At 47.6% G+C, this 27841-nt stretch overlaps 1 protein-coding gene across 1 annotated transcript; it reads left to right on the forward strand.

Moving 5' to 3' along the window:
* On the forward strand, positions 1-27801 carry ETF1 (eukaryotic translation termination factor 1). Its single transcript, XM_054079676.1, has 10 exons — positions 1-202; positions 16239-16414; positions 17183-17322; positions 21132-21270; positions 22192-22382; positions 22904-23033; positions 23797-23952; positions 24526-24590; positions 25807-25954; positions 27393-27801. Exons 1-10 carry the CDS (start codon positions 117-119, stop codon positions 27473-27475), a joined length of 1314 nt encoding a protein of 437 aa, XP_053935651.1. The 5' UTR covers positions 1-116; the 3' UTR covers positions 27476-27801.
* Positions 27802-27841: the final 40 nt, after the last annotated feature.

Genomic DNA, 27841 nt, shown 5'->3' on the forward strand with positions numbered 1-27841 from the left:
CGCGCCGCCCCCCACGGGCCGCAGCCCAGCGGCAGCAGCGGCAGGGACAGCGGCGACAGGAGGAGAGGGAGGAGGAGGAGGAGTGGGGGAGGAAGGGGAGGAGGAGGAGGGAGAAGATGGCGGACGATCCCAGCGCTGCCGACCGCAACGTGGAGATCTGGAAGATCAAGAAGCTCATCAAGAGCCTGGAGGCGGCCCGAGGGTGAGCGGCGGGGTGGGGTGGGGGGGGAAACGGAGGAGAAAGCGGAGTAGGAACCGGTGTGGGAGTCGGATCGGGAGCCGGTGTGGGAAACGGAGTAGAAGCACAGCGGGCGCCGGTGCGGGAAGCGGTGTGGGAGCCGGAGCAGGTACCGGCGCGGGAAGCGGAGTAGAAACCGGATTGGGAGCTGGAGCGGGTACCGGTGCGGGAAGCGGAGTAGAAACCGGATTGGGAGCCTGTGTCGGAGTTGGAGCGGAAAACGGAGTAGAAGCTGGAGTGGGAATGGGGTGCGGGAAGCGGAGTAGAAGCCGGAGTGGGAAAGGGGGTGCAGGAAGCGGAATGGGAATCGGTACCGGCGCGGAATCCGGAGTAGGGGGTGCAGACCAGCCCGCCCGGTCCCGCCGTCCTTTTGTTTCGCCTCGTGGCGGAGCCGCCCGGGCCCCGCGAGGAAACCCGGCCCGGGCCCGCCGAGCTCCTCGTCCCCTCGCCGTGTCCCGGCCGCCCCGCCGATTCCAGCTGGCACCGGGAGCTGCAGATTCCGTCTGGCCCCGGGAATGCGGATGCCAGCGGGAGCAGGGGCTGCTCGGGCCGGGGCTGGCTGGGGCTCCTCCCGAGGGAGCCCTGGGGAGGCCGCGGTTACTTTATTACTTCTCTGACTGACGCTTCCTTGGTCTTCCCTACGCCTTCATCTTCCAGTGACAGTGCTTGGCTCAGTTGCCCTGAAAACCAACTCTTTCAAAGTTTGGATAGCACTAAATTTCAACTATATTGTCCTAGCATTTTGATATCTTTTTTTTTTCCCCCATCAGAAGTCAAATTGCTGGCCGTTCTTCCAGCCTGTTGTGTGCCAGAGGTGACATGGGGCCTGTTCCTGTGGGTAATTTGGCAGTGGCTTGTCACATGAGTTAGAAGTCATTCGACCTGAGGAATGTGGGGGCTAGAGGTACGGGAGCTGTGGAGTAGCAAAGAAAGCGTGTGTCTCAGTACGCAACGAGATAAAATAAAAGCAAAGGGTGCCTCTGTAGAACTGTGGCTCCAGTTTCCATAGGCTCATCTGAGCTGGTATTCATCTCGCTGGGGTGCCATTCTGTGGCCACTGGAAAGGCAGGGTGCCTTTGGACGCCCTGTGTAAGCCAAGACACTGTCAGCGTCTTTTCTTAGCACCAGTTCTTAGCTTGTTCTTGTGTGCCGGGCAGGCCAGGGGAGTCATTCCGCTGCAAATGAACCCAGGCAGGAGGGTAAGGAGAGGAGAACCCCAGCTACAGGTCTCCCCTAAATCTTTTATCTATCATCTAGCCTTGCAAGGGATGGGCGTGTGGCATGAGGAAGTGTGAGCCAGGGTGTTCCTTCCCCACAGCAAAGCAGACTTGGAGTGCTGATCCTTCAGCTGTGCCTTTGCACGGTGTTGACAGCATGTATTGTATCACAGGGATGTCCCAGCAAGCGCAGTAAGGTGTGAATGACTTTTGCCATGGAGTTCAAAAGGCTTGGGGAGCTACAGGCAACTGCTGCAGCTTGTGACAGCAGCTACCAGTTCCCATAACAGTGCTGAGGGAGGCTGGGGTCTTTTGGAAATCTGTGCTTAGCATTTTGGCTCTTGCTGATGCAAAATGTGGTAGCATAAGTGCGTCTGCCTTTAGTGGCAGCTCCTGGGTTGTTTGGGATAGGTGAGTATTGAAGGCAGTGAGACTGAAACCAGTACTGGTGAGCTCTGGAAGAGGTGAGACTGAAAGGCTGGCTTGGAGCGAGCTGCTGTTAGGGGTAACAGCTTCTTGGGGTCACAGCCCAGGAGTCTTCCATGTCAGTAGTTCCTGGCACATCTCTGCTTTGTGGAAGAGGTGCTGCAAGTGCTGTAGAATGCATGAGAGCCCCCAGCATATCTCCTAGATGTCATGATATTGCTGTTCCTTAATTTAGTACCTGTGCTAGCTGCTAAACCGCTGCCTGATGAAGGCTACCGATGCTAGCAGTCCTTCAGTAAGCAAGGTTATGCCAGTTATGTGTAAATGCACATTGTGCTTCCAGGGAGTCCTCGCTAAAATTATCCTAGTCTGTTTGGGACCAGTCAGGAGAAGAGATGCTGTGGCCTTTGCCACCAGAAGCATTCAACTCCCTGGCACAAGAGGTGTGAGGCAGTGTAACAGGCTTTTCCGGCCTTTGGGAGAGTTGCTTCCTCTTCCTGTGAAGTAGGAAGACCTGTTCTGGGGTGGGTTAGGGCCAGAGCCTTTGAACAGGGTGATGCGGAGGGCCAGGGACTCCTTGGCGTCTCTCCACCTTCCCTTACTCATGCACTCCTAATAGTGACCCAGCAGCAGTGTCCCAGTTTCATGTGCCGCTTGTCCCTGCAGTGGATCAAAGGGGCAGAAAACAGAGGAAGCTGGAGCAAGGCATTCAGTGCGCACGTGGCAGTTGGGGCGCTTCTGCTATTATCCAGGTATTTTGGGAAAAGCTCAATGAAGTCTGTGGAATGCTATCAAAATGCTAAGTGAGCGTGAGAGCTAGGAAATGGTTTTATCTTATCTGGGATAAATAAGGCAAATGTCAGTGTTTGCTCAGAAAACCAAGGAAGAAGGTAATAGCTTCAGCATTACCACGAGCTGATTGGCTAGAGGCCAGCAAGGATAAGACTGCTTCCCAAACTTTGGGGCAACATCCCCTAGCAGGAATGTCCTGTGTCACTTTTCCAGCCCTGCTGAGGAAAGCTGGCTTTCTCACTGATCTCTGGATAGCAAGGGCCTGGCAAATCCAAACAGTAAAAAAATAACTTTTAGGCCTCCAGACCCCAGCCTCAAAGCCCTGTCTCTGCTGGCAGGGAGCAGAAGGAGCTTTTACCTGTATCTTGCTTCCTAAGACAGAAGTTAACTCCTCCTGGCTCTTCTGAAGTGGAGCTGCAAGCTGTCTGATCCTGTATGAAGTTAATGAGTCGATTTGTCTGGTTTGGTGAGAAGGGGGAGTAGCTGCTGTCTGCAGGGTGTGTGACAGCAAACAGGGCCTGAGTTCTGTCTTACAGGCAATTAACCTTTCTAGCCAGAGGAGGATGAGGGTAAAAGGCTAGTGATAGCAGGTTATGCCTTTGTGAGAAGTCTAGTCTTGTCATTCATCTCTCGGAGCTTGGAGTACCTAGATTTTCATCAGGTATCTCTGCTTCTCCCCTCCTAAAGGGTTCTGCTTTCAGTCCACAGTCATGTTTGTAAAATGGAGGCTTGGTGAGAGGCCATGCCCCCCAGAAGCTGCAGCCATGTCTTTTCACGTGGATGTCACAGCAGCTCAAGTAGAAGTGCTATTAACCACCACGTTTTTCCCTTGTCCTCTCTCTCCAGGCTTTTCTGCTGTTGCTTCATGCAATTTTCTAGTGTCAGTGTTGAACTGACAATCACTCTTTGTTCCTTTGGTTCTGAATAGTTAGCAGTGCCAGGGTCAGTTTTTTCTGCTAATCTAAGCTGTAAGTACTTGACAGAATCAGCTATAAGCAGCAGCTCACAGTCTCCTTGCAGGCTTGGGCCTGAGATGTCACATCTGAATCGCGTTGGAAGACTTCCTCTAAGTCTTAGAAAGGAGGGTGTTCATCCTGCCAGCGGCTCTGCTCAGCAGTGCTTTACTAACATCACTGGCTGGGTGGACTCTAACCCTGCCTGGGAGCACAGCAGGGTCTGGTGCAGGGTGCAGAGTTACATTTCAATGTAACCTTCAAAACTTGCTCCCCTGGGACATCTCTCCTGCCTTGGACTTGCTGTGTTGAGAACAGGAGCTCTTATTAGTTATTTTGCTGCAGCAGGAAAAGAGGAGGTAGGGGATAGTGTCTTGGAAGGCTGCGTCTGCAAGCACAACTAAGAACATTTTCCCAAACAAAGTATTTTGGAAGGTGGGGGGAACAAGGCATATGGAAGCTTCTGAGCAAATGCAGCAACTAAGCCTGAACAGGTACCTTATTCTGGTTATAGGGAAATGTATTGAGGCAGGAAAATCAGGACATGGCAAGAGAAGGAGAAGGCTTCGTGTCTCCAGAGCCATGGGAAAGAAAAGTGATGCAGTATCCTGTTAGGGTTTGGATTCTGCCAAATTGAGATTTCTGTCTGATGTATGGAAGAAACCAAATGTGAAGCACATAAGAAGTCATCAGGAAGGACAGAGGCCTGAAAATGTGTGGGAATTCCTGCAGAGCGAAACAAACTAGTTTCGCTTGAGGGTGGAAAAGCTGACCTGTCGCTGAGCCATAGGTGATTTGTCCTGCTTGTGTTGTGGAAAGCATCATTTGCAGGTAGGTTCTCCTTCGGGCCATCTGGAGCTTTGCTGGTCCTGATGGAAGGGCCTACCTCATACTGCTGCGGTTTCCTAGCTGTGTGTGACAGAGACGGGAACTGTGTGGGTGAAGGTGGGTGGGAGGCTGTGCCTCCCTGCACTTTCTTCTAGGGCATCCTGTGATAATGCCACTTCTGTGACCAGGCAAGTTGGCAAGGCTGAGACCTGTTTGGCCAACCAGGTGGTTCTGAAGAACAAGGTAGTCTTGTCCTATTTTGCTGTTAGCACAGTAGGCCTTTCCAAGTGACCTGAAAGCCCACCTTCTTGTGGGTTAACATGGCTGCTGGGATGCAGTTAGGGGAAAAACTGTGAGTTGAGAGTAATGTCCTGTATGGGTTTGCCTTGTTCCCGATTTCTTTTGAAGAAAGTTCTGGGGAGCTGATGCTGCCAGGAATACATTGTGCTGCATGGATGAACTGTGTCTCCTTCCTGAGTTTGACAATGCAAATGCTCAGTCGCTCCTGGGAGCATCTGCAGCGCTTTGACTGTAGATGGCTTGTTCTGCGGATGGCACGCATCAGCAACTTCGTTGCGCTGAAGCTGTGACTCTGCTGGAATAACTAACTGTTCAGCAGTTGAATGTGGTCAAAAAGTTGAGTCTTAACTCTGGTGTGAATATTTCTGCTGTGCCATATATGCATATAAGGTACAGTGCACTGTATAGAGTGGTGTACTTATAGGAGTAACAATACCACCGTGTCCAGGTTGTACCAGTATAGCTGCCTTGTCTCCAAGTGACATCATGTGTCAGGAGGTGGATTTAGTGTGGTCTTTGATTTCTGTGACTGGTTTCCGGCTCTGCTGGCAGAGGTGTCTGTTCAGAGGCTCCATCCGTTGCTCCCAGGCTGGCAGCAGGCCTCTTTCCCTACCTTCTTTGTCAGAATTGTTTGTCGTTGCAGCTGTGCCTCCTGTCGGGGCTCTGGGCAACAGTTTAACCTTTGATACAGGATCTGTTCCTGCAGAGCTGAAGCTCGGGATGTGGGGTATGATGGAGACCTTGAACTGAGCCTGGGTGAGCTTGTTGATCTGGGAAGGGCAAGGCTGTAGCAAGGTACTACTTGTGCCCTGTTAATGAGCGCTGATCTGTCATGCGAGTGCCAGTCTGGGACAGCCTTGATGATCTCTCCACTGCACACTGGTTGGCCTAGCTTTACCGCAAGTCGTTTTCTGCCTCTGTTGGCATCTGGGCTGGGTCAGCAACTGATTGTTGCTCTGTGGGAGTGTGAAACACCGAGTGGGCAAGGATGGAAAGAGTGGCAACTGCGGGATGGCATGTGGGATTTATCTTAACTGGCAGTGCCTATTCTGTCTTGGCTTTATGAACCATCATTAAAATGTGGAGTGTATAGGGAAGAGGTTATGATGTAATTTCTTACCTTAAGCCAAATCGCTTCCTTGAAGTAGTACTTCCTCAGCCTGCTGGTCTTATGGATGGTTTCTAAAGGAGGTCACATTTCTGTTGCAGAAGTAAAGGCTGTAACATTAATACACACAGGTAGTGTGAGGAGAAGGGGAGGACGTTTGCAGAGAGACTGGAATAGAAATAATTTGGGGCAGAAGTGGTACCTGAGGCATTGTGTCAGGTGGTCATGGAGGAGGGAGGTGCTGTCCCTGCTTTGATTTTTGGAGTCTCTTCAAGCTGCTAGTCTCCCTAATGCTGGGCTTAGAAGCTGAATATGGATTTCATGTGAACAGAATGGATCAGACCTTTTGGGACTGAGTCAATCTCTCTTAAGAGCTTGTCTTTTGGTGGTGGTGTGAGTGGGCTGAGGAAGCTGCCCTCTCCCCGTGCCAAAGGGTTGTTGACATGCTGCTCATTGCCTGTGTCCAATTGTTGTAAAACACTTCCCAGGCTTTCTCATCTGCCTGCTCTACCTGTTCCTTTTGAATTATAGCAACTATTAGGAAGTGCTGTTTTGAGAGCACATGCTAGTGAGTGGCAGAAAATGACCTGATCTGGCAGAACAGTTACGTGCCAGACAAGAACTCCAAGTGTTTTATAGCCTTTGGTCGTTCAGCAGCCTGATACCCTCTTTTACAACTGCGTGAATCATTAGTGAGCAGAGTGATTCATGCACAGATCATCATTCACATCGAGCTGATGAATGAGACCCTGCCTGCTGAAGACAAATGACATGGTAGAAGATGGGAATGTGCTCCTCAAAAGAGGACAGACTTTTTTGGCTTTGTGGCAGCTGGATTTCTTTCCCACCCCGTTAGTTCCCTATTCTTGTGTAGCTCTGAGGCATTAACATCTTAACAAGCAAATCTGGATTTGTTGTTTCAGTCTCTCCTTGTACATCTTGTACCCAACTGGCCCATTAGCGTAATGCAACAAGTCTTTTAAACTTGGAGCACTCATAATTGGAGAGGGAGGAGGGAGAGACGGGGAGCTGTGGCAAACCCAAGCCTCCCAGTGAGTCACAAATGTCTGAAGTGCAGAAATGTCTGTTCCACTTACCAGTAATTGGGCATCCGGGCTTTCTGCATGAGGTCAGATGCTGCCAGTAAGGCCTATTCAAAACATGGCTACGCAATTATGTTTTGTGATGTGTTGTCTTTGATCCAAGGATTTCGGTGTGGCATTGATTCACCTTCCCCGTGGGGTGAGCAGTATCCACTCCTGCTGATTCAGTGCTCTTTGGCAGTACGGAATGAAGTCAGGAGTCCTGGAGCTGCAGAACTGGTCTGGATGCCGGCAATCGCCTGAGAAGTGGCTGCAGTGTCAGAGTTGACTCCACCTGGGGACAAGAGGAAGCTCGGAGCATGAAACTGCTAATGTTGACCTCTGTGCAAGTAGCACGTGGTGGAGCAATGGACGAGGGCGCGCTGTTAGCTGGTTAGCTGCTGTCTGCAGCCTGCGGACACGTGATACCTGGCCAAGTTCTCTGTGATGTCTATGACCTGGTTCTTCTTTCACCTCCTTTCTGTCCCTGGGGAACGATGCGTGCTGAGCTCAGGAGGCAGATCCTGGCAGCAGTCCAGCCACTCCCGAGGGGGAAGCACTACCTTGCCTGACCCTTGGTGAGACACTAGCCAGCCTTGCTTCTCTGCTGCCTCCCTGTGGGAAGCTATCCCTTGCTGCCCAAGCAGGGGGAGGGTATTGAAGAAAGGCTCGCTTCCCTTTCCTGGGGTGGGTTCTGTTGTGGTGCTTCGTTTCCGAGCTTGCACTCTGTAAGCTTGCTTGGCATTTGGGGTTTTCTCCTACTTGAGAAGGTCAGTGAGTGAGGTTAAGAGGGCATAATACTTTTTCAGGACAGTCTTGATGTCCGTCTTCAAGCTGGTTCTGATTACACAGAGTGTGTTTTGTGTATTATCTTCCTGTAATGCTGGCAGATGCCATAGAAGATTGCTGTCTAGGGCTCTGGGGCAGAACTGTGGGGTGAGAGCTTGGTTGTGTGTGTCATGGTGGCAACAGCTGCCCGGCCTCATGCTGTGCAGCTGAGTGGTTTTTCCTTTGTCCAGGATAGAGGTAGCATTAAAAGGCTGAAGGGGGAATTAGCTCTTGGAGTGTTTCTTCCAAGTCATGGGAGAGGAGCTTGCTTTCTCCAATTAATGCTTGCACTGAAGACTACTCTTGAGGGAAGAATTACTTGGTCTCCTGGCTCTCTGATCCTCCCCTTGTATCTACCTTCCCTCCGTCTTCACCTTTTTATGTGCTTATGAGGTGACACTAGATCCAGAGAGGTCAACTCTGCCGTACTTTTCCTTGGGAACTGGTCTCTTCCATACCTTCATACCTTTCTTTGGATGACCTGCAAACCTTTGAGGAACAACTTGTATTCATGTTGCCTTTTAGGAGATAATGCAGAATTCCGGTGATGCTGTGGTGAAATGCAGAATGCCTCTGAGGTGGGGTTTTTGAGGTTCGTGTTGAAATGATGCTGTAAGAGGTGCTGCCAACAGCATGGCTTTCAGTTCCTTAAGCTTCAAAGGAGTGAGTGGCAGGTCCCGTTGTCCGCTAACTGGTCTTATGTGCTCTGTCTAGGTCTTGCTGCTACTCTTTTCTCCTGCTGGAGCTATGCGCTGAGCCCATCATCTGAACAGGGTTTCATCTCTTTCTGATAGAGACATCACCAAATGCTGTTGGTTCTCAAGCAGCAATTAAATTGCAGCATGTTGGCTGTGTTTGTTGCAAAGCATTCAACATCTGGGTAAACTTCCAGATGACATTTCCTCTTAAGCACTGAAGGGATCTTAGACTCTTGAGATTTTCTGCTCTTTCCTAGCAGGCTGACAGGATTTCCAGAAGTTATGTAGCTTTTGTGTTTGCTGCCGTCTTTCTCAGTTTGATGTCTTGAGTGGACTTCAGCCACTTCCTGTTGGATGATGGCTTTGTCTTATTAACAGACATCAAGTCTTTAAAGGGCACAGCTATGACCTGTTTGTGTACTTCACAGATGAAATTCATAAGTTGTAGTAGCATATGCGTAGAATGTCCTCGTAGCAAGGTCGATGCGGTTGCATACAGGGCTTGTGAGTAGGGAGTGTCTGATGGCCTGTACCCAAACCAGCAATTTTGTGCTTGCCTGTACCAAAGGACGCTCGCTTTTCATAGCACTTTATTCAACATCTCTGCTCAGATACAGGATCAAACCCCCCTAAATACTCTTTACTTGCATCACTGCTTGTGTGGACCTTAGAGGAGTCTTCCGGTACTAGAAGGGGTCCAGGAAAGCTGGGGAGGGGCTCTTGATCAGGGAGTGCAGAGACAGGACAAGGGAACGGTTTTGAGCTGAAAGAGGGGAGATTGGGATGAGATCTTAGGAAGAAATGTTTTGCTGTGAGGGTGGAGAGGCCCAGGTTTACCAGGGCAGTGGTGGCTGTTCATCCCTGGAGGTGTTCAAGGCCAGGTTGGATGGGGCCTGGAGCAACCTGATCCAGTGGGAGGTGTTCCTGCCTATGGCAGAGGGTTGGAACTGGATGGGCTTTAACGTCCCTTCCAACTCAAACCATTCCATGATTCTATGACTGTGCTCTTACCTTAGTCCTTCACTAAGCCCTATGTGCCTGCACTATGTGTGGGCCTTTGTTCAGAAGCAGTGATGTTCTCTTGGACCTGTGGTATGTGCTTGGTGAAGTTCTGCCTTGAATTACACAGATATTGTTGGCATCCACCTTGTTGGTGATGGACGGGAGTGGCTGTTGTATCACTTCAGAACTTTTGGCTGGCCAGTGATGCCTGCCTTGTAATCCACAGTCTTCTTGGATGGAGACCAACAGATATTACCTTGGAAAGGGAACATTGCTTGGAGCAGCATGTGGCAATATTTGTTTTGTAGAAATCTTCCTACCTTGTAATATGTGGATAAAATCAGATTTGAAGAATGGTTCGAGTTGGAAGGGACCTTTAAAGGTCGTATAGTCCTACTCCTCTGTAGCGAGCAGGGACATTTTCAACTAGATCAGATTGCTTAGAGTCCTATCCAACCTGTCCTTGATGTTTCTAGGGATAGGGCGTTATTTGAACAGTGTTTGCTCCCCACTCCCTACTGGTCTCTGGCAATCACCTCATGCTGCCCTTGGTTCCTGGGGAAAGCAAGATTATAGAGTCGTTGAAGTTGGAAAAGGCCTCTAAGATCATTGAGTCCAAAGATCCTCCTGAAGCTGGTGGAAATGAGCTCATTCTGAGCCATAGAGAGTGGCTGACCTCCCCTGCTCTGTATCTCCACATCACACAGTGTGCTATTAGTGTGAAGTGTTTCATTGTGGAATGGCTACAGCTCAGCTGCTGTTTGTCCGGTCTCCTCTGATACCACAGGGCAGGCCAGTAACTGCTATTTATATAGCAAGTCTGGTTAATTAAAGCTCTCTTGTGCCAGTGCATATCCCACATTCCAGGAAACAGGTTGAGTGACTGTTCCTCCTCTGACTTCTGGTTGGGATAGCTTTTGTTAGTTAAGCTGAGGGTCACTGTGGTACAGTGGTACCTGCAGCGTGTCGTATTTTGTGTGGTATGTGGCCACACAGGCAGTTGTTCCACTGGTGTAGCACTGCATAAGGTGGTAGGGGGTCTCCTAGAAAACCAGTGAACCAGTTTTTAGTTTTAGTTGGAAGCTGAAGGTGTAAGGATCTGCTCAAACCTTCCTTCTGGTGGGCAAAAGACTGGAAACCGAATCTCTGTAGGTGAAGATGGCCACCCAGAATGGGAGGGTCAACTGCCAGCTGTAATGAAAACCATCCATGGGCATCCTTGGCAGCTTTCTGCGGTGTGGTACTCAGCTTGCATTGTGCACTTGCTGTCTGTTGTGGTGGCTTCCGCATGCTGAACCACAGAGCTGTGTATACAGTGGGCACCGTGCCTGATGCCAAACGTGGCGTGGGGCTCTGCACAGCAATCCAGCTGGGAAATCATAGAATGGTTTGGACTGGAAGGGGCTGTAAAGCCCATCCAGTTCTGACCCCTTGCCATGGGCAGGGGTACCTCCCACTGGATCAGGCTGCTCAAAGCCATCTCCAGGGATGGGACAGCTACCACTTCTCTGGGCAACTTGGGCCAGGGCCTCCTCGGGAAACATTTCTTCCTAAGATCTCATCTCAATCTCCCCTCTTTTGGCTGAAAACCATTCCCCCTCGTTCTCTCCCTACACTCCCTGATCATGAGCCCCTCCCCAGCTTTCGTGGAGCCTCTTTCAGTACTGGAAGCTGCTCTAAGGTCTCCCCGCAGCCTTCTCTTGTCCAGGCTGAACAGCCCCAACTCTCTCAGCCTGTCTTTGCATGGGAGGTGCTCCAGCCCTTGGATCATCGATTGCTTCTGAAATCCCTGCTTGTCTTCTGGGAAGAGCCCTGCGGTGCCATCTCTGTTCTGTGGAGACAGAGCTGCTGTAGGGCACAGTCAGGTGCTGTCGGATGATCCCTCTTCAGCAGTGCAGGAAGATCTTGCAAGGAAAAGGAGCTGCCTGCAGGCTGTAGTACCTGCCTGCAGGAATAGTGGCAAAACTTTTCCTGTCAGCTTTTCAGGCTGAGTTAGCGATGATTCAGCACCACACACACTGCTGCTTGTGTGACAGCTTGTTAACGTTTGCTCTTAGGTCTGTGTGACTGGGGAGGCTGTTTGTGTTGTGGTGCAGCTGTCGGAAATTCAAACTGTAGTAACATTGAAGTTGTAATAATAGAACAGGCTGTCTTATCACAAACCTCAGTCTTCTAAAGAACTTGCTGCATTGAGAGAGCAAAATGTGCTTGGTTTTGCTTCTCTTTCCCCCATACAGTGCTCTGGCAGGGTATAGGGGCAAGGTTGGAGCCCATGTGCAGTGCCTTAGGAGCAAAATTGGAGCCCTCGTCTTCTGTCCTAGAGATACCTAATGCTGGTACCTTTCCAGCCATGCTAAATCTGCACTAATTCCCAATTACTGACAGGGCTCGCACAGCGAGAGTAGTAACCATAGTACCTAGACTATATAATGCTTCTACCTTCCCAGGGATTGGCACTTAATTGCCTCCTTGTTTCTTTGTTGTGCGTGGGCAGGTGACTCTAATGCATTTAATTGTTTTCTCCCCTCTAGTTCCTCGTGCAGTGGCACATGTTGTGCTGCCGTTGGTCTGGGATGCTGCTTTCTTACACAGCAAACCTCTCAGAGCATTTTGGGTCTTGCCGCACACACTTGCATTACAGTGGCAGCTATTTGGCTGCTGTGCAGGTGCTCCTCAGCCTGGAATGTGGACAGGAACTGGCTCTCGCTGCTTAAACCTCCTGGCTTGGTTGAGTCTGAAAGCATTAGCTTCTCACTGATCCGGTATAATTTGTCTTGGGTGTGCTAAAACCAAGGGAGGGCACCTCTTAGCAATGCTGCATTTGAAATCTCAGTCCCTGTAAGGAGAATATAATCTGGAATGCTTAGGGTCCAGCCTTAGTGGAGGAGCACTGGGGACGATACAAGGAAGAGCCAGCTCCTTGCACATTTCATAGACTCATAGAGTGGTTTGGGTTGGAAAGGACCTTGAAGATCATCCAGTTCCAACCCCCTGCCATGCGCAGGGACATCTCACACTGGATCAGGCTGCTCAAGGCCCCATCCAATCTGGCCTTGAACGCCTCCAGGGATGGGGCAGCCACCACTTCTATGGGCAACCTGGGCCAGGGCCTCACCCCTCTCACAGCAAAGAATTTCTTCTTAATGTCCAATGTAAATTTTCCCCCTTCTAATTTAAAGCCATTCCCCTTCATCCTTTTGGTATGTGCCTTTGTAAAAAGCCCCACTCCAGCTTTCCTGTAGCCCGTTTCACTACTGTAAGCTGCTTCAACGTCTCATTGGAGCCTTCTCCTCTCCAGGCTGAACAACCCCAACTCTTTTAGCCTGTCCTCGTGGCAGAGTTGTTCCAGCCCTCAGATCATCTTTGTGATCCCGAGCTGCTGCCAGTGTGAGCACTGCCCTTGGTTAGACTGATCACTTAATTGTTTGCTGTAACAGTCCTGTAGTGAGGTTCTGTCTGGCAGCTAGCGAGGGGCCTGCCAGGCAGCAAGTATCTCATGTGCTCCAAAGCCTCTTGGGTTTAGAGGCCTTTAGAGTTTGGAAAAGACCCTTTCTGGAGGTTGTAGTCAGCATGATTCCCATGTGTCAGGACCAGAGTACTCCAGAACCGAGCATGCGCTCATCCAGCAGCTGCGCACAAGGAGGAATGGGATTTTGCAGAAAAAAACAGTCTTGCTCAATGCAGTGGCTGCAAGAATGGGTGGGAAACCTGGACATTGTATTGCTCTGCAGAGTAACCTGTTTTCTCCTAAGAGTTTTTGAATAGCAGTTTTCTTAGAAATCTCATTGTGGTGCATTGAGTAGCAGCAACCGCAGGTTTTTTAGACCTTGCCACCCGGCAGGAAGGTCGCATACAGGTACCAGCTTGCTTTGAGAAGGGCAAACCACTTTCTTATGGGAGGATAACAAGGTCTCAATGGGTGCATGAGGGAGTTTGGTTACCATCCCCGTCACTTGGGTGCAGACCTGCTTCTCCTGATGTCTCTCTGGTCTCAACCTCTCTGGGACATGATCTAATTTAGTGATCAGGTCCTGACTGCGTGCTGGTTTAAGGAAGAGGGAGATGAGCGGGGAGTGGCGACTGTTAGCTGCAATTAGCTAGCTGCCTAACGAACTAGTGGTTGGGTGGATTAGTGGTACCCAGCAGGGGCTGCTCCCCTTGGGGTGCTGGGTGCCTGGGGACATAGGGTGATGAGCTGGCTTCCTTGTGCTCACGGCTGGATGCTGTGAGGTGCTCTGGCTGCTTCTGCTCCCGTGGCAAGCTGCATGCCTGCTATTTTGCTGGATTCTGCAGGAATCAGTGCCTGAAATAGCTTTGGCTGAGTAAATAGTGGCGAAAGTACGTCAAACCCAAGAAATGCACTTGATGTTGGTAATGGAAGGTGCTTTTGGATATAAATCCAGGCTGGAATTTGCTGAAGGGTTGGACCAAGCATGGTACTGTGCTGTGTTAAACTAGTTTGAGACTTAGGTGACTCATTCAGCCCCATCTGAGAGACCCTTTTCATTTATTCGTTTGCAGTAATAAACCACAAGGGCTCATGAAACCTGCTGTATTACATTGGTAGGGTGTTTTGTGCAGGGTGTTCTAAGGAACAGCGATTTGACTGGCACTCGTGACTACCTTATAGATAAGGCACTGTGTGTAATATAAATAATCACTTGTTATGTAGCTCCTTTGAGGTGTGGGATTGGTGCAATCCAGCCGGCTCAGAGTGCACAGAGCTGTGTTCTGGCCAGCAGCCCTGCTAATGCCCCTGGCAGTCTAGTGAGTGTTTCTGGGGCAGTGGGGCATAACACAAGGCCAAGGGCTGGGAGCTGAGAGCAACTTAGTTTTAAAAACAAGAGATAGCTTTACAAGTGGTTTTGTACTGGAGAATTGATCTTGGGAGGGCACACCTGATCTTCCTCCTTGCTGTTCTCATACCTCACTGTCTGCTCTTTCCCTTCTGTCCTCAGTACAGAAGGAATTGCATGAGCTGTCTTCCTAGCAGGAGAGCTCTGGAGTGCTCAAAGGATGCATGGTTCCATCTCTCACCCGCTGCATTGGGATGCCCATACTTGGTGCAGGACATTAGGTGTGATGTGCAGAGCTTTCTAATCTCTGGGAAGGCTGAGATCTCTTCTTTCAGAGGAAGAGACGAACTGCGTGAGCTTGCCTCAAGAGTGCTGCTTTCAGAAGAGTCAAGAAGAGTTGCTTTCATTCTGATCAGCCCTCTTACTCAAAGGAGCCTGCTGGGAGTGATAGGCCATTATATCTCCCCTAAGGCTCGTGTCATTCACTGGGGTAGCTAACTGCTTTAATCGAGTGGTATATGGAGTATTCTTGGCTGGTGTGACCTGCAAGTCTGATAGCTGTCAGCATGGCTCAAAGCTCCTTCTGGGAATAATGCGTGCAAGTGTCTCTTTGCAGCTTTCTCTATTAGTGTATATGGGGATCATGGATATTAAACCCAATTAGCTGTCTTTAAGGTCAGGAACGTATTTGACCTACCAGCATCTGTTTCAACTTGGCCTGAATTGAAGATCTTAGGAAGAGGGCTGTACAACTTTTGTAAAGAGGCTAATGGAGTGATGCTTTTTAAAGCACTTCCCTGCTGTCTCTGTAGCCCAAACACTTCAGGCAGGACGTTAGCATGTGACAATCTGAAACAGAAGCAGGCAGGTACTGTGTTGGTCTTATCCTGCCACAAGGAATGTAAAAGAGCAAACCTTTTTCTTTTTTTAATGGTTGAAAAGCATTTTGTTGTTTCTCTGTATTCTGCCAGAATCCTGAGTGGAGGATTTTTCACACAGCTTGGCTGGTTTGCCTGTGGTAGGGCTGGAGGACACAATGAGTTATTTGATTTTTATACCATTACTCTGATGTGAAGCGTGAAGTCTGGGTTAAATTTGAGACAAGGCAGAAGGAGCACTTCAGACACCTGGAATACTTCAATGGCACATGGGAGGGACCTGCTGGAATGCAGATGGGAACTTCCCTGCTTTTCATTTTGAATTTGAACCATGAGGCTGCTTTGGGGATTAAAACTTTTGCAGGATCCACCCTAAAGACACAGGAAAAATGAATATCAGACTTACTTTTTTTCATTTAATTGAAGCCAGTTCTGTGATCTGTGGGTCTTACCTCCTGGCTCTGTGTATGGCGTTGGTGTGCTGAACTAGCAGTTGTGTGCTTAAGCGTGCTTTATTTAAAGCAGCTGCCAGCATTGGTGAGCTTCTCCATGGAGGCGAGTGCTAGTGTGGAAGTAGAAAGGACTACCTGCTGGCACAGGAGCCTTCCAGTTCAGTGTTCTGTGTTCATCTGAGGAGAACAAAGTGTTAAAACAGCACTTGGGCTGGTTAGTGCTCCAGCTGTCTGAGAACAAATGGAATGGGCTTAAAAATGTCCCTCAAGTATGCGGCTGCATTGTTTTAAAGCATCTCTGCTGGGGACTGCTTTCATGCCTTCAGCTTGCAGCCTTAGCCTGTACATGTTCTTTTTCTCTGGAGAAGTATCCCAGGTTAGAGGAGCAGCTTCTGGGAGGACTTACTTGGCAGTGGCTGACCTGAATGCTTGGTTATCAAGTCAGATCCTCTGAAGAGCCTGTTCCGTTTCCTTTTGTCTCACATTATTGTCCAGCAGAAGGGGAATTTAATCTCTCACAGTGAAGTGAAGCGTCCTTGGGGGGTGGGAGGAGAGAGACCTGTGTGCACAGAATATGGTATGGATACATGTCTTGCTTTGGCTGGTGACTGCTCACAACCCCTCTTTTTTCCTTTCCCAGCAATGGTACCAGCATGATATCGTTGATCATTCCTCCCAAAGACCAGATTTCGCGAGTGGCAAAAATGTTAGCAGATGAGTTTGGCACCGCTTCCAACATTAAGTCTCGAGTGAATCGCCTTTCAGTACTGGGAGCCATTACATCTGTACAGCAAAGACTGAAACTCTATAACAAAGGTAACTCCTGGATTGTGTGGATGCTGGCTGACTTCCCTTCCTTGGAAGCAGCCTTAAGTTCTTGCATTATGCAGTTCTGCTAACCAAATCTCTTTATGTTGATATTCAGGTATGTTGCCCATGGATGACTGCTTCAGGGGTAGGTCTTGAGGCTAGAATAGTGGGATGGCCCATGTCTTTAATAGGACAGAATCCCGAGCCTGCTTTAACAGTGCTGACTCTTCTAAACCCAGGCCTCTTAAGAGCTGCTCCACAATAGTTTGTTTGCATTAAACTAGTGGTTTTCCATCAGGCAGAAATGTAGGTATGCCTTATGGATGCCACTGGGAGGAAACAGATCCAGGCCATCAAATGAATTCATAGCGACAGTCTTTACGCTGGTGAGTGGCCATTGGGATGGTCAGTCTATAAATCACTGTGTAAGAACTAGGAAAGCTCCATGGGGACGTTCAGCCTTTTTCTGGATTCTATGAACTTGCAAGCTGATGGGTTTAGCAAACAGGTACATATTCTTGCAGCTCTGTTTTACACCTTTCCATCAGCGTTACCTTTAGCTTTCTGCTCTAAGCTGTTCACTTTAGGTGCACTGCTTTTGTTTTCTATTGTAGAAACCTAGAGGGGAATGAAGTGGGGGAAATGGAAAGTAAAAAAATCTTGAGAGCTTCAGTTTCAACTCTGCCTCAAGTCTCAAGGCCTAGAAGTTGGGTTTTGGCGCGTACAGCTCTCAGTGTTTCTTAGTAATCTAAAATTGCCTTGTGTCCTTTGTAGTACCTCCAAATGGTCTGGTTGTTTACTGTGGAACAATTGTGACAGAAGAAGGAAAAGAGAAGAAAGTCAACATCGACTTTGAACCTTTCAAACCAATCAATACGTCGTTGTACTTGTGTGACAACAAATTCCACACGGAGGTAAGAAGTTTCCTTTTGCCTGCTGCTCTTGCAGTAGTCGCAGTCAGGCTGCTTTGCTAGTCTCACTGAACCAAACTTGGCATGCTCGCGTCCAATGACTGTAGAACAGCAGGCTTTAATGAAGATGTCCTGCTGGTGAAGCCCACTGGGTGATGGGCTGGCACAGAGAAGTGTATGGTGCTTGCTGAAAGCACTTGAGATATCGTCCAGCTCCTACTAGTGCTGGCTTTGTGGCCCAGCTAGTAACTGCTGAGTTTGTGTAACCCACAGGCATAAGCTTTCCTCTGTAACTGGAGGCATGGTTTTTGCTTAACCTTGGAGACCCATAGATCTTATTCGAAGCCAGGCATTAAAGTAATGCCAAGATAACATTAGTGTTGCCAGTTTAGGTATCAGCTGTGTTAACTGGGACCCTTCCTGGAGAACTGGCATGCGTGTAATCTGTCTGGAGTAAAGTGGGAGTATTTTTATCCAACTTCTAATCTTAGTTAAAGGTATGGTTTGAGGCATATTTAAATGAATGCAAATTGCACTGCTTTTGACTGTATGAAGTCAGTTTATTTTGTCTAAGGCCATTTTGGCTCTGTTGACTGTCTTTCATGTCCATGGCATCCACCACAATAAATGTGTGGGCTGAGAATTAAATGCCTATCATCAAACTGCTGTGACATGGGACTGATAGGCCCTTAAGTGATGTAGTTTGGCTTGTTTGCTTGGTTTTGGAGATCTGATCCACAATTTGTTTTCAAAGGGTAGCGGTACAGGAAAGAAAGGTATGCTTGTTGCACAGATGAGGTACATCACTATTATTCTGTCTCCCCACCAAGGATGAAATCCCAGTCCATCTTTTACCTACCAGAAATAACAAAACTGTGTGCAGGCACAGCTCTTGAGTGCTGCTGAGCCCACAGGTCTGTAGGCAATTGAAGGCAAGAGGTAAATAAGGATTTCGGGGGAGAGCCAGCTGTGCAAAGCCAAGAGAGGTACTTTGTCCCTGGCATTGTTGGCAGTGGGTGGACAGTGGTGGGTTGCCTACTGCCTTATCAGGGAAGGGATTTATTTGTTCTTGGCTGTAGCTGCTGCCTCAGGGCACTGATTCAGTCAGAAAAAAGCGTCTGCTGCCCTGTGGTCTGTTCCCTGGAGGCAGCTGTTAATACCCTCTTGCTGGTGTGTAGCATTCCTCAAAAAAAAGTGGCAATAACTTGTGGAATTTGTGCTAACTGCTGCTAGTGATGTGATTTCTGACAGCACCTTTCTCCATGGGCTGCTTGCTCTCCTGTGTCTTTTCAGTGTGTGATTATTTTACTTGGTGTTGCTTGCACGGCAGAACCAGGCATAGCTGATTGAGCACTGAAGCCTTTACTTGCCTTTCATTGGATAGAGCTGTCCCTTTAAGCCAGTATTTTCCTCCAGTGTGCATCTAGAACTCAACAAGTAGGGCACCTGGCTCGGTACATCAACAGATTTCCTATGCAGGGCACCTGGCTCGGTACATCAACAGATTTCCTATGCAGGTGAGGAGAAAAAGGACATAATAGTCACGTTTTAGGCTGAACTTGCAGAGAGGAAGCTCAGTCCCGGCTGAAGGAGCAGATTAAAAGCAATATTCCCTTTTTTGTGCTTGCTAGCTCACATAGTGGAATTGCTGACATAGAACTAATGAAGGAGGAGTTGGGGGAATCACTGATGATTGAATATTTTGTTCAGATAAGAGGGAATCAAGAACATCAGCTCTGTAGTCATCTGCTGCCTGGCAAGAGGACCTGATAAGATTTCCTCTAGATACTTTATTGCCTGTGTGAAACTGAGGTAACTTCCCAAGAAGGATATAAACCCTGATGTCTGTGTGAAGGGCAGGATTTACAATGACTTTTTTTGATGCCTTGGCTGGAACGTCCATTCCAGTCGCGCAATTTGCTTGTCTCTGCCCCAGTTAAATAGATTGCAATGTAATATGCCACTTCCTCCTCTCATTCATCCTGCTGCTGAGGAATTGATACAGAATATTTATTTTGGCCAGCAGATTCCATTAAACTTTAGTGTCTATTTCGCTTAAGCTTGAAATCTGTAGAACTGGCTGTGTGGGTTTTGGATGAAGATGACTGATGTTTTTTATTCCTTCCATTCCTCCCAATAATCAAGCTGGCAGGCAAGCAGGCAGTTAAAGGTGTCCTGTGAAGTAAACCAACACCATCATTCTTTCAGTATTAAACCTGTGACTTAAAACAATCTAGCATTTGACAATTTCTCTGTCCTGCTGATGTTTTTAAGCCATCCGGAAAGAGGATTCTTGCGATTACATTTATTGGGCATGCATAAGTGAACAGAAGTATGTGTGCTGAATGCGCCTGCCTGCGCCCTGAGGGAACAGCAGCTGACAGAGCCTCTAGAAGTAGTGTGGGCTTTGGGGAGTTACAGACATCCCACACCACCAGAGCTGGGGCTGGCCAGGAAATTGAGCAGAAGTAACTCAAAAGCCTTGACACTAAGCTGTGATTTAGTTGTTAGTCTAATTTTTGCTTAGATCAATTTTGCTTCCCAGTGTAAAGGAAAGAAAATGGAAGGATAATTTCATTTCTAGCAAATATTATGACAGTTTTCTCTACAGCCAGTTATGCACAGGACATTTACTGGTGCTGTCACTTAACTCTGCTTTGTGAGGCTGAGTTTGTCACAGCCGCTGTAGGTTTCATCACTCCACCTTTGGGACTGTTTGAAGTCAGCAGGTGCAGCAAACCAGTTGTGGTAGTAGGCAAGTTGAAAGCTGGTCTGTGCTGGGGATTTGCAGTATAAATCTGGGCAACCAGTAAAGTAAGCAAGTTCTGCTTTCCTGGCTGGAATGCTAGGAAAATTACTCTTCCAGTTTTGCCATATAATGAGGTGCTACAGTATCGCAGAGGTGTGATCTGTTTCACTGAACGCTTTCCAGAGCCAGTCTTCGGGGTTTTGCTGTTATACCTGCCTGTGATGCAGTGTGAGGAACTGGTGATGCTGTGGAAACGCCAAGCTTAAATATTAGTTTTATTTCTGCCCTTGGCAGCATTGTGTGACACAGTAATTGGGGTGGTCTCAGCTCCTGAATCTGCTCTTCCTCTAGCTTATTTGTAAAGATGGTGATGACCACCTATGGAACTATAATTTATTGAGGTGTACTGTTCCCAGTAGCCTTTCTGAACCAGGGACCTTAATCATAGAATGGTTTGGGTTGGAAGGGACCTCACAGCCCATCCAGTTCCACCCCTTGCCACGGGCAGGGACACCTCCCACTGGATCAGGTTGCTCCAAGCCCCATCCAACCTGGCCTTGAACCCCTCCAGGGATGGGGCAGCCACCACTGCTCTGGTCAGCCTGGGACAGGGCCTCCCCACCTTCATTGTGAAGAATTTCTTCCTAATGTCTAATCTAAATCTTCCCCCTTCCATTTTAAATATGTTCCCCTTTATCTTATCACTACCTGCCTTGTAAAAAGCCCCTCTTTCAGTTTTCCTGGAGCCCCTTTCAGTACTGGAAGCTGCTCTAAGGTCTCCCCACAGCCTTGTCTTCTCCAGGCTGAGCAACCTCAACTCTTGGCCTGTCCTCGGATGGGAGGTGCTCCATCCCTTGGATCATCTTCGTGGCCTCTTCTGGACCTGTTCCAATAGTTCCCTATCCCTCTTATGTTGGGGATTCCAATACACAGTACTCCAGGTGGAGTCTCACGAGAGCATAGTAAGGGGAGAAATCGCCTCCTTTGCCCTACTGGCCCTCCCTTTGTTGCAGCCCAGGATACAACTGGTACTTACTGCTGACAGCATCACTTTCTGTTCCAGGCTCTTACAGCGCTGCTCTCTGATGACAGCAAGTTTGGCTTTATTGTAATAGATGGTAGCGGTGCACTCTTCGGAACTCTTCAAGGAAACACGCGAGAAGTCCTGCACAAATTCACTGTGGATCTTCCAAAGAAGCATGGTAACACGCTGGCCTCTTTCTAGACTGTTTGCAGCAGAATATTGTGGGCTGGGCTGGGAGGGTAGAAGCAGGGAACTTGGCCTGTAGGTGTTTAGCTTTCCTCAATTCTTTGGTCCCTTGAAATCTGACAGCGAAGCCTCTAGTCTGAGCCTTCTGTCAAAATTAATGAATCACTGTAATATGTGGTTCATCTTCTTAAAGTGGCACCTTTTATTTCTTGGTGCATTTGACCCTTTACTTGGTTTTGGTACATTCCTAATTAAATATTACTAGCACAAACAGTAATACCACTTGATAGTGTCTTTAAAGTTTGCACTTAATGGTGTTGCATGCAAACCAGAGTGAAACGCAGCAAGCTGTTCCTTGCAAGAAGCACGCGAGCCTAATGGAGCAAGGAAAATTCTAGTTCCATTATACAATGCTCTGTTGTAGTGATGAGTTCAGCACATTGTGATTAGCTACTCCTGGTTTACTGCCCTTCTCTGTAGATTAGGATGGGATGAGATGAAATAGAAATGTCTTTCCCAGTAAGTTTTTGCAGTAGAGACTGCTGGGATGCATTGCATCAGCAAGAAAAGTATGTGAGGCTGCCTACCAAAGGAAGGTGCTTTTAATGAAGGTGGCAAATGTGCACAGATCTTCAAAATTTCTATAGAATTGCGAGTTTGTATAAAACAAAAAGAAATCTCTAACATATTTCCCTCTGTGGGATGCATGGAGAGAAACCTCTTGCTGTGAACAAGCCCTCTTTATTCACTTGCCGTTTCAATATGCCCTCCTCGCTCTGCTGGTGGCAACTAATTTTGAAGGCTGTGTCTGCCCTTGGCTTCAGTTTTTCAGGGCCTAGTTGGGACCATGTACTAACTGTCCTGAAATGAAATGACTTCTAAACTGCTACCTCTCATGTGTTCTCTCATACAGGTAGAGGAGGACAGTCTGCCTTGCGTTTCGCTCGTTTGAGAATGGAGAAACGACACAACTATGTAAGGAAGGTAGCGGAGACGGCTGTGCAACTCTTCATTTCTGGTGACAAGGTGAACGTGGCTGGTCTCGTTTTAGCTGGCTCAGCGGACTTCAAAACTGAACTAAGTCAATCTGACATGTTTGATCAGGTGAGCAGCTTTTTCTGAGCAAAGCCCAAGTGTTTAAGCTGGCAACAGTAACCTGGTGATATTAGCAGTAGCTCTGGTATAGGATGCTTTTCAGGAGGAATGTAACCTTGGTGTCTTGGTGATTTGATCAAAACCAAGTATCTAATGTTACCTAAAGAGGTCTTCCTTGCCTAATACCTCCTGTCAGGAGGCCAGATCTCCTTTTCTTAATAACAGTGCTAATAAGAAATTTGCCCTCCCTGTTGTGGACCTGGCATTCACATTCTTTGTGCTCCCGCATCTAAAGTAGAAGCTGTATTGGAGTTAAACTCTGGTGAACCTAATCTCTATGTCCCTGTTGCCTGAAAATCGTGCTTCAATATTAAGAATTCAGAGGCCCCTCAATCTCTGCTTGCAATTGAAGTAAAATAGATTAATGCTGTGACTTGTGCCAGGTACTTAGTCTTGCGGCGTTATGAAGTGGTCTTATGGCAGTGCTGTGTAATAGACTCTCTCCCCTGTCTCTTCTCTTTCTTGTTTAGCGGTTGCAATCCAAAGTGCTCAAACTAGTTGACATTTCATATGGAGGAGAAAATGGATTCAATCAAGCGATTGAATTGTCAACCGAGGTCCTCTCCAATGTGAAATTCATTCAAGAGAAGAAACTAATAGGTATGTGACTCCATGCTCAGCTTTGTCCTGAGACAAATGTGCTTAAGTGAATGTGCTTGATCTTGCTTTAGACCTCCTGGTATTGCCTTTGTGTGTTGCCTCAGCCTTGTGATGCTCTAAGATCGGCAGAGCATGACGCGTAGTGATTGTTCCTGTTCCCTGGGCACCTCAAGGACTTCTAGGACTGGGGAGTTTTATGTTTTTTTTTTTTTCCCCACCAAACTTCTCAGATCTTCTCTGTTTATTTCTTCATCAGCGATCGCCTTTGTTTCACGCCTTCTGGTGACATTTGGGTGAGAGGGGAAAGAATCTCTCCTCAGATTTTCATCTTTAGCAAGACGAGAGTTAAGATTTATTTTGTTTTAAGATGAAGGCAGTAGAAATGATCCCTTGTTTGACTGTCAGCAGACACACATTGCTCATTTGAAAGCACAAGAGGGCAATAGTAATAACAGTAACTACCTTACGCTGACAAAAGCAAAGTTAAAATAGTGCCTGCTGGTGGATTAGTCTGATTAATTCTTTCATAACGAAGGTGAGGCTTTCAATGGAGTGAGATTCCTGATGGGGCACTGTTTGGAGTTGGCTTTCTGCTGATGAATGTCCTAAATTACGTGCTTTGGCATGTTATAACCCTCGCTTCCTTCAGTAGTGTTGCAGTCTCCTCTTCCAGTTTTTTCTTGCATTCAAATCAGGCTTGTTAAAAATCCTTATGCCAAGATCAATGTTCATGACAATCCCTTTCTTTGTATTGTGGCTGCAGGACGATACTTTGACGAAATCAGTCAGGACACAGGGAAATACTGTTTTGGCGTTGAAGATACACTAAAAGCTTTGGAAATGGGAGCAGTAGAGATACTGATAGTCTATGAAAATCTGGATATAATGAGATATGTTCTGCACTGCCAAGGCACGGAGGGTAGGTAACGCTTCTGTGACACTGAAAGGTCCGTAGGAGTTTAGCACCTGAGCCATCTTGCTTGGATAGATTATGCTGGAGGAACTCCCTGAGTAGACCTTTAAGGATTTGATCAAGGGAATGTTGAGTGGACAGGTCACTAACTTGCATCTTCCCAGCTGCTCTGGGGCAAAAGTCTGAAACTAGCAAGCTTCCACTGGGGAGAAAGCACTGCTGTGCTGGGTTGGCAGTTGTCACAGAGCTGGCATGAAAACTGCCTTTCAGTTGTGTAAATGTAAATTATAGAGGGGAGACTGACCTCACCCTTATGTCCAGAAACACAGTTCTTGCTGACTGTAGACAAACCCTGTGCCTGCAGCAGGGCCTCTGCCTTTCTTGAGGTTGGCACTGGTGTTGTTATTCTCTACTGCTGTGCTGAGTAAAGTTTCCCATAGAGCTTCAGCTAGACAGAAAGGACGTGTCAATGACCAAACCCTCTGTGGTGTAATCACTGGCTGTTGTCAGTCTTGCTGTCTTTAACCTGCATCTGCTAGTCCTATCCAACCTAATATTTTTTTTTCTCTCCCTTCTCAGAGGAGAAGATTCTGTATTTGACACCGGAGCAAGAGAAGGATAAATCTCACTTCACAGATAAAGAGGTACTTCAGCTTTGGGGCTTGTAGATCTGTTCTGACTATGCTAGTGCAGCACTCTGAGTATCTGAGCTTAGTTGTCACAAGTATGTGAGCATGATGACCTTTCTGGCACTCAGACATAACTTCAAGACGGTAGCCTGTGGCTAATCGTGTTCACCTTCAGTGCAGCCCCTGGATTCTAAGCTTGCTTTCCTACCATCTTTCCTGCTGCTGGTTCCAAGGTTGTGTAAATGAATTAAAGTCAGAGGCAGTATGGAGTCTGACCAGCATCAAACCATCGAGCAGAAGAGTTTGGTAGCAACCATGTAGACTAATGTCCCAAACCAGTACTCCCTTCGTACTGTGCACTGATTTGCTCAATATACAACAATGGTGAAGTTAGAAAGTATTACATGGATTTAAGTGCAAGGGAGTGTTTCCTTTCTTCTTAGATATATTTGAAATGCGGATCTGTCATTCACTGCCTGTGAGTTTCTTGCCTGTATACGTCAAAAAAACCTCTCTTGAAGGACAGGGAGTGTTTGTACTACCCTGCAGAGCAAGCTGGGCAAAAAAGTCTGTCCCTGGCAAAGAAGGTGGCTGTTTCTGTTTCATGTTAGGACTGCCAGGGTAGCCATCTCCAGCTGCTTTCCCTCCTCGTGGGGCAATTACCGACTCCTTCTATGCACGGAAGTTTTGCGGCTTTACCTGCAATGATGTAGTGATTCTATGCCAGTAATCACTTGACCATATACTTAAATACCTATGGTTTTTTACGTCTGTACTTGCCTAGAGCAGTATTTCCTAGAGAAAACAGTCCCTGGTTAATGAGTGATAATGGACTGTTTGTGGGGCTTGAAGTAAACCTAAAGGAACAGTGAAAACTAAAGGTATAGCACGAAAAGACAGTTGAGCAGAAGAATAAACAAAGCATTTTCTCTTCTGCTTCTCCACTAACTCCTGTCGTGTGGAGGCCCAAAACACAAGGACTGTTAGTATTTAATATCTTGGCACTAGGAGCCTTCAGCTTGTGCCAGCACTTGTCTGACACAACTGTGTCAGGAATGCCCACCACCTGGGCCCTGGCAGCTGTGATGGGCTGCTGTAGCCTGGTGTCTCTGTCTTGGGACTGAAAAGACAGTGGTGATGTTTAAACCAATAACTCTTGGTGTGAATTGTGTCGATACCCAACATCCAGTGACCATAACATTTTCTTTTTCCCCCTCAAATGTGTGCATAGACGGGCCAGGAACACGAACTGATAGAAAGTATGCCCCTTCTGGAGTGGTTTGCTAACAACTACAAGAAATTTGGAGCAACATTGGAAATTGTTACAGACAAATCACAGGAAGGATCCCAATTTGTGAAAGGATTTGGAGGAATTGGAGGTAAACTGCAAGAGAAAGATATTTGTCTTTTTTTAATGGTCAATTTGATAATCTGGTGCCAGCACAAATGGAAAGCTAAACAGATCGGTCTTACTTCTATTAGTCACAACACCAGTTTACGAAACTAATGTTCATCGGGGACCTCCAGATGAACTCATTCCGTATTCAGCGAGGTAACTGCATGTTAGTCAGTTGTTGCTTCGGACTGTTCCTCAGATCCCTTTGTCCTTCAGAGGGTGGATTGTCCTTCCTCCCAGCTGCTGAGTTTCAGAAGGGCTGCGAACTGCTTCCCTCTATCTCTGCACAGTTGTTGTTTTGTGGCAGACCATGCCCTGCTGTGTAGAAGTGCTGCGTGACAAACGCCAGCCTAGTTTCTGAAGCAGTTGGATAGCTGTTACTCATCTCTCAGAACTTCCCTGTACTTTTCTCTCCTGTGTTCCTCTTCTTTTCAAAATAAAAGTATTTTTAGCCCAACTTCATGGCAAAATGAGGCTTCTGAAACCCTTCAGTCCTCTTGGGCTCACTGACCAGCTTCAGCTGAGCCTGCCAAGGGCGCAGATAAGCTCATGGGCTTCATTCTGACAAAAATCATTAGCAGGATAGAGCAGAACCACCTGCCTGCACCCTTTTCTCCTCAGAGCAGGAATTCCAGGACAAAGCTGTTGCTTATTTGCTGATAAGCCAGCTGTGGCCACTTAGTGTGTTTAAGCTTATGGATGTAAAAAGGAATATATTGTAATGAGAAATTTTGAGGGGCTGGAGAACACCAGTTGGAAGGAAACAAGCTTGAATTGTTTGGCAACGTTAAGAGCAACACGTTCCTAAGTTTTTAGGGTTTGTAATTCCTGGGGTCCTTCCTGTCCTGCCAGATCCAGCCTCTTTCCATGGTGGGATACTCCTTTCTACCATGCTCCAGCCCCTGTAGTCTGCAAAGAAAATACTCCTTGAATATCCTCCACCCACATAAACCTTCCCAGGAGCCCGGGCTGGTCTTTGGGGTGTAAAGAGTCCAGGAGGACAGCCACTAAATATTGCTTTTACTCCATTGTGCAAGTTATTTTAGTGCCAGCTACCTCCTGAATTTGACTGCTAGGCCTTTGTCTGGGTGGTTACACTAGGACAAACCATCTGTTACTGGTATTTTTTTTGGAGGTACAGTTCTAGGATAGGCTCAGCTTTTCCAGAAGAAAGCAGATCCATGCAGGGCAGGTAGGTTTTCCTTCCTTATGGCAGTAAATTGTATCAGGTGGTGACATGGATGTGGCATTTCCCGTCTAGCTGTGTGTCTGCTGCCAGTGACCACTCAGAGCCGAACATGCAATGCCAGCACTAAGGCAGCTTCTGAAAATCTAATTACAGCCAGGGCTCAGTAAACTACTTAAAATGCCTTTCTAGCTCTTTAAATTTTGAAGAAGCTAAAGCGTGTTGTTTTTACCAGGTATCTTGCGGTACCGAGTGGACTTCCAGGGAATGGAATACCAAGGAGGAGACGATGAATTTTTTGACCTTGATGACTACTAGGTAGTCGCCCTGGGTCTGGCAAAATGTGCCTCGCCCCTCCAGCATCCAACCCAAGGAGCAAACTCATGGTGGAAAACACAACAGATCCCTGCCTTAGAATTGGAACATTTCCAGAACTTGATCCGCAAGCATTGGATTTAAAAAAGCGAAACCCTACACTTTGATTTGTCATAGTGTCAGTACAGCAGCAAACTACTAAGTTCCTCTATGCCACTTTGGACTAATTTAAAAAGAATCCCAATTTTTACTTTTACTCAATGGTGAAATTGGTTGCTCTTGTATTTTATGAAAATGATTTTTTTAACCTTCATGATACATTAACTGCTGTAAACCTCTTCCTTCAAAAATTAATAGAAGTAAGATCCT

The sequence above is a fragment of the Cuculus canorus genome, chromosome 14, assembly GCF_017976375.1.
Source record: "Cuculus canorus isolate bCucCan1 chromosome 14, bCucCan1.pri, whole genome shotgun sequence".
Classification (NCBI taxonomy): Eukaryota; Metazoa; Chordata; class Aves; order Cuculiformes; family Cuculidae; genus Cuculus; species Cuculus canorus.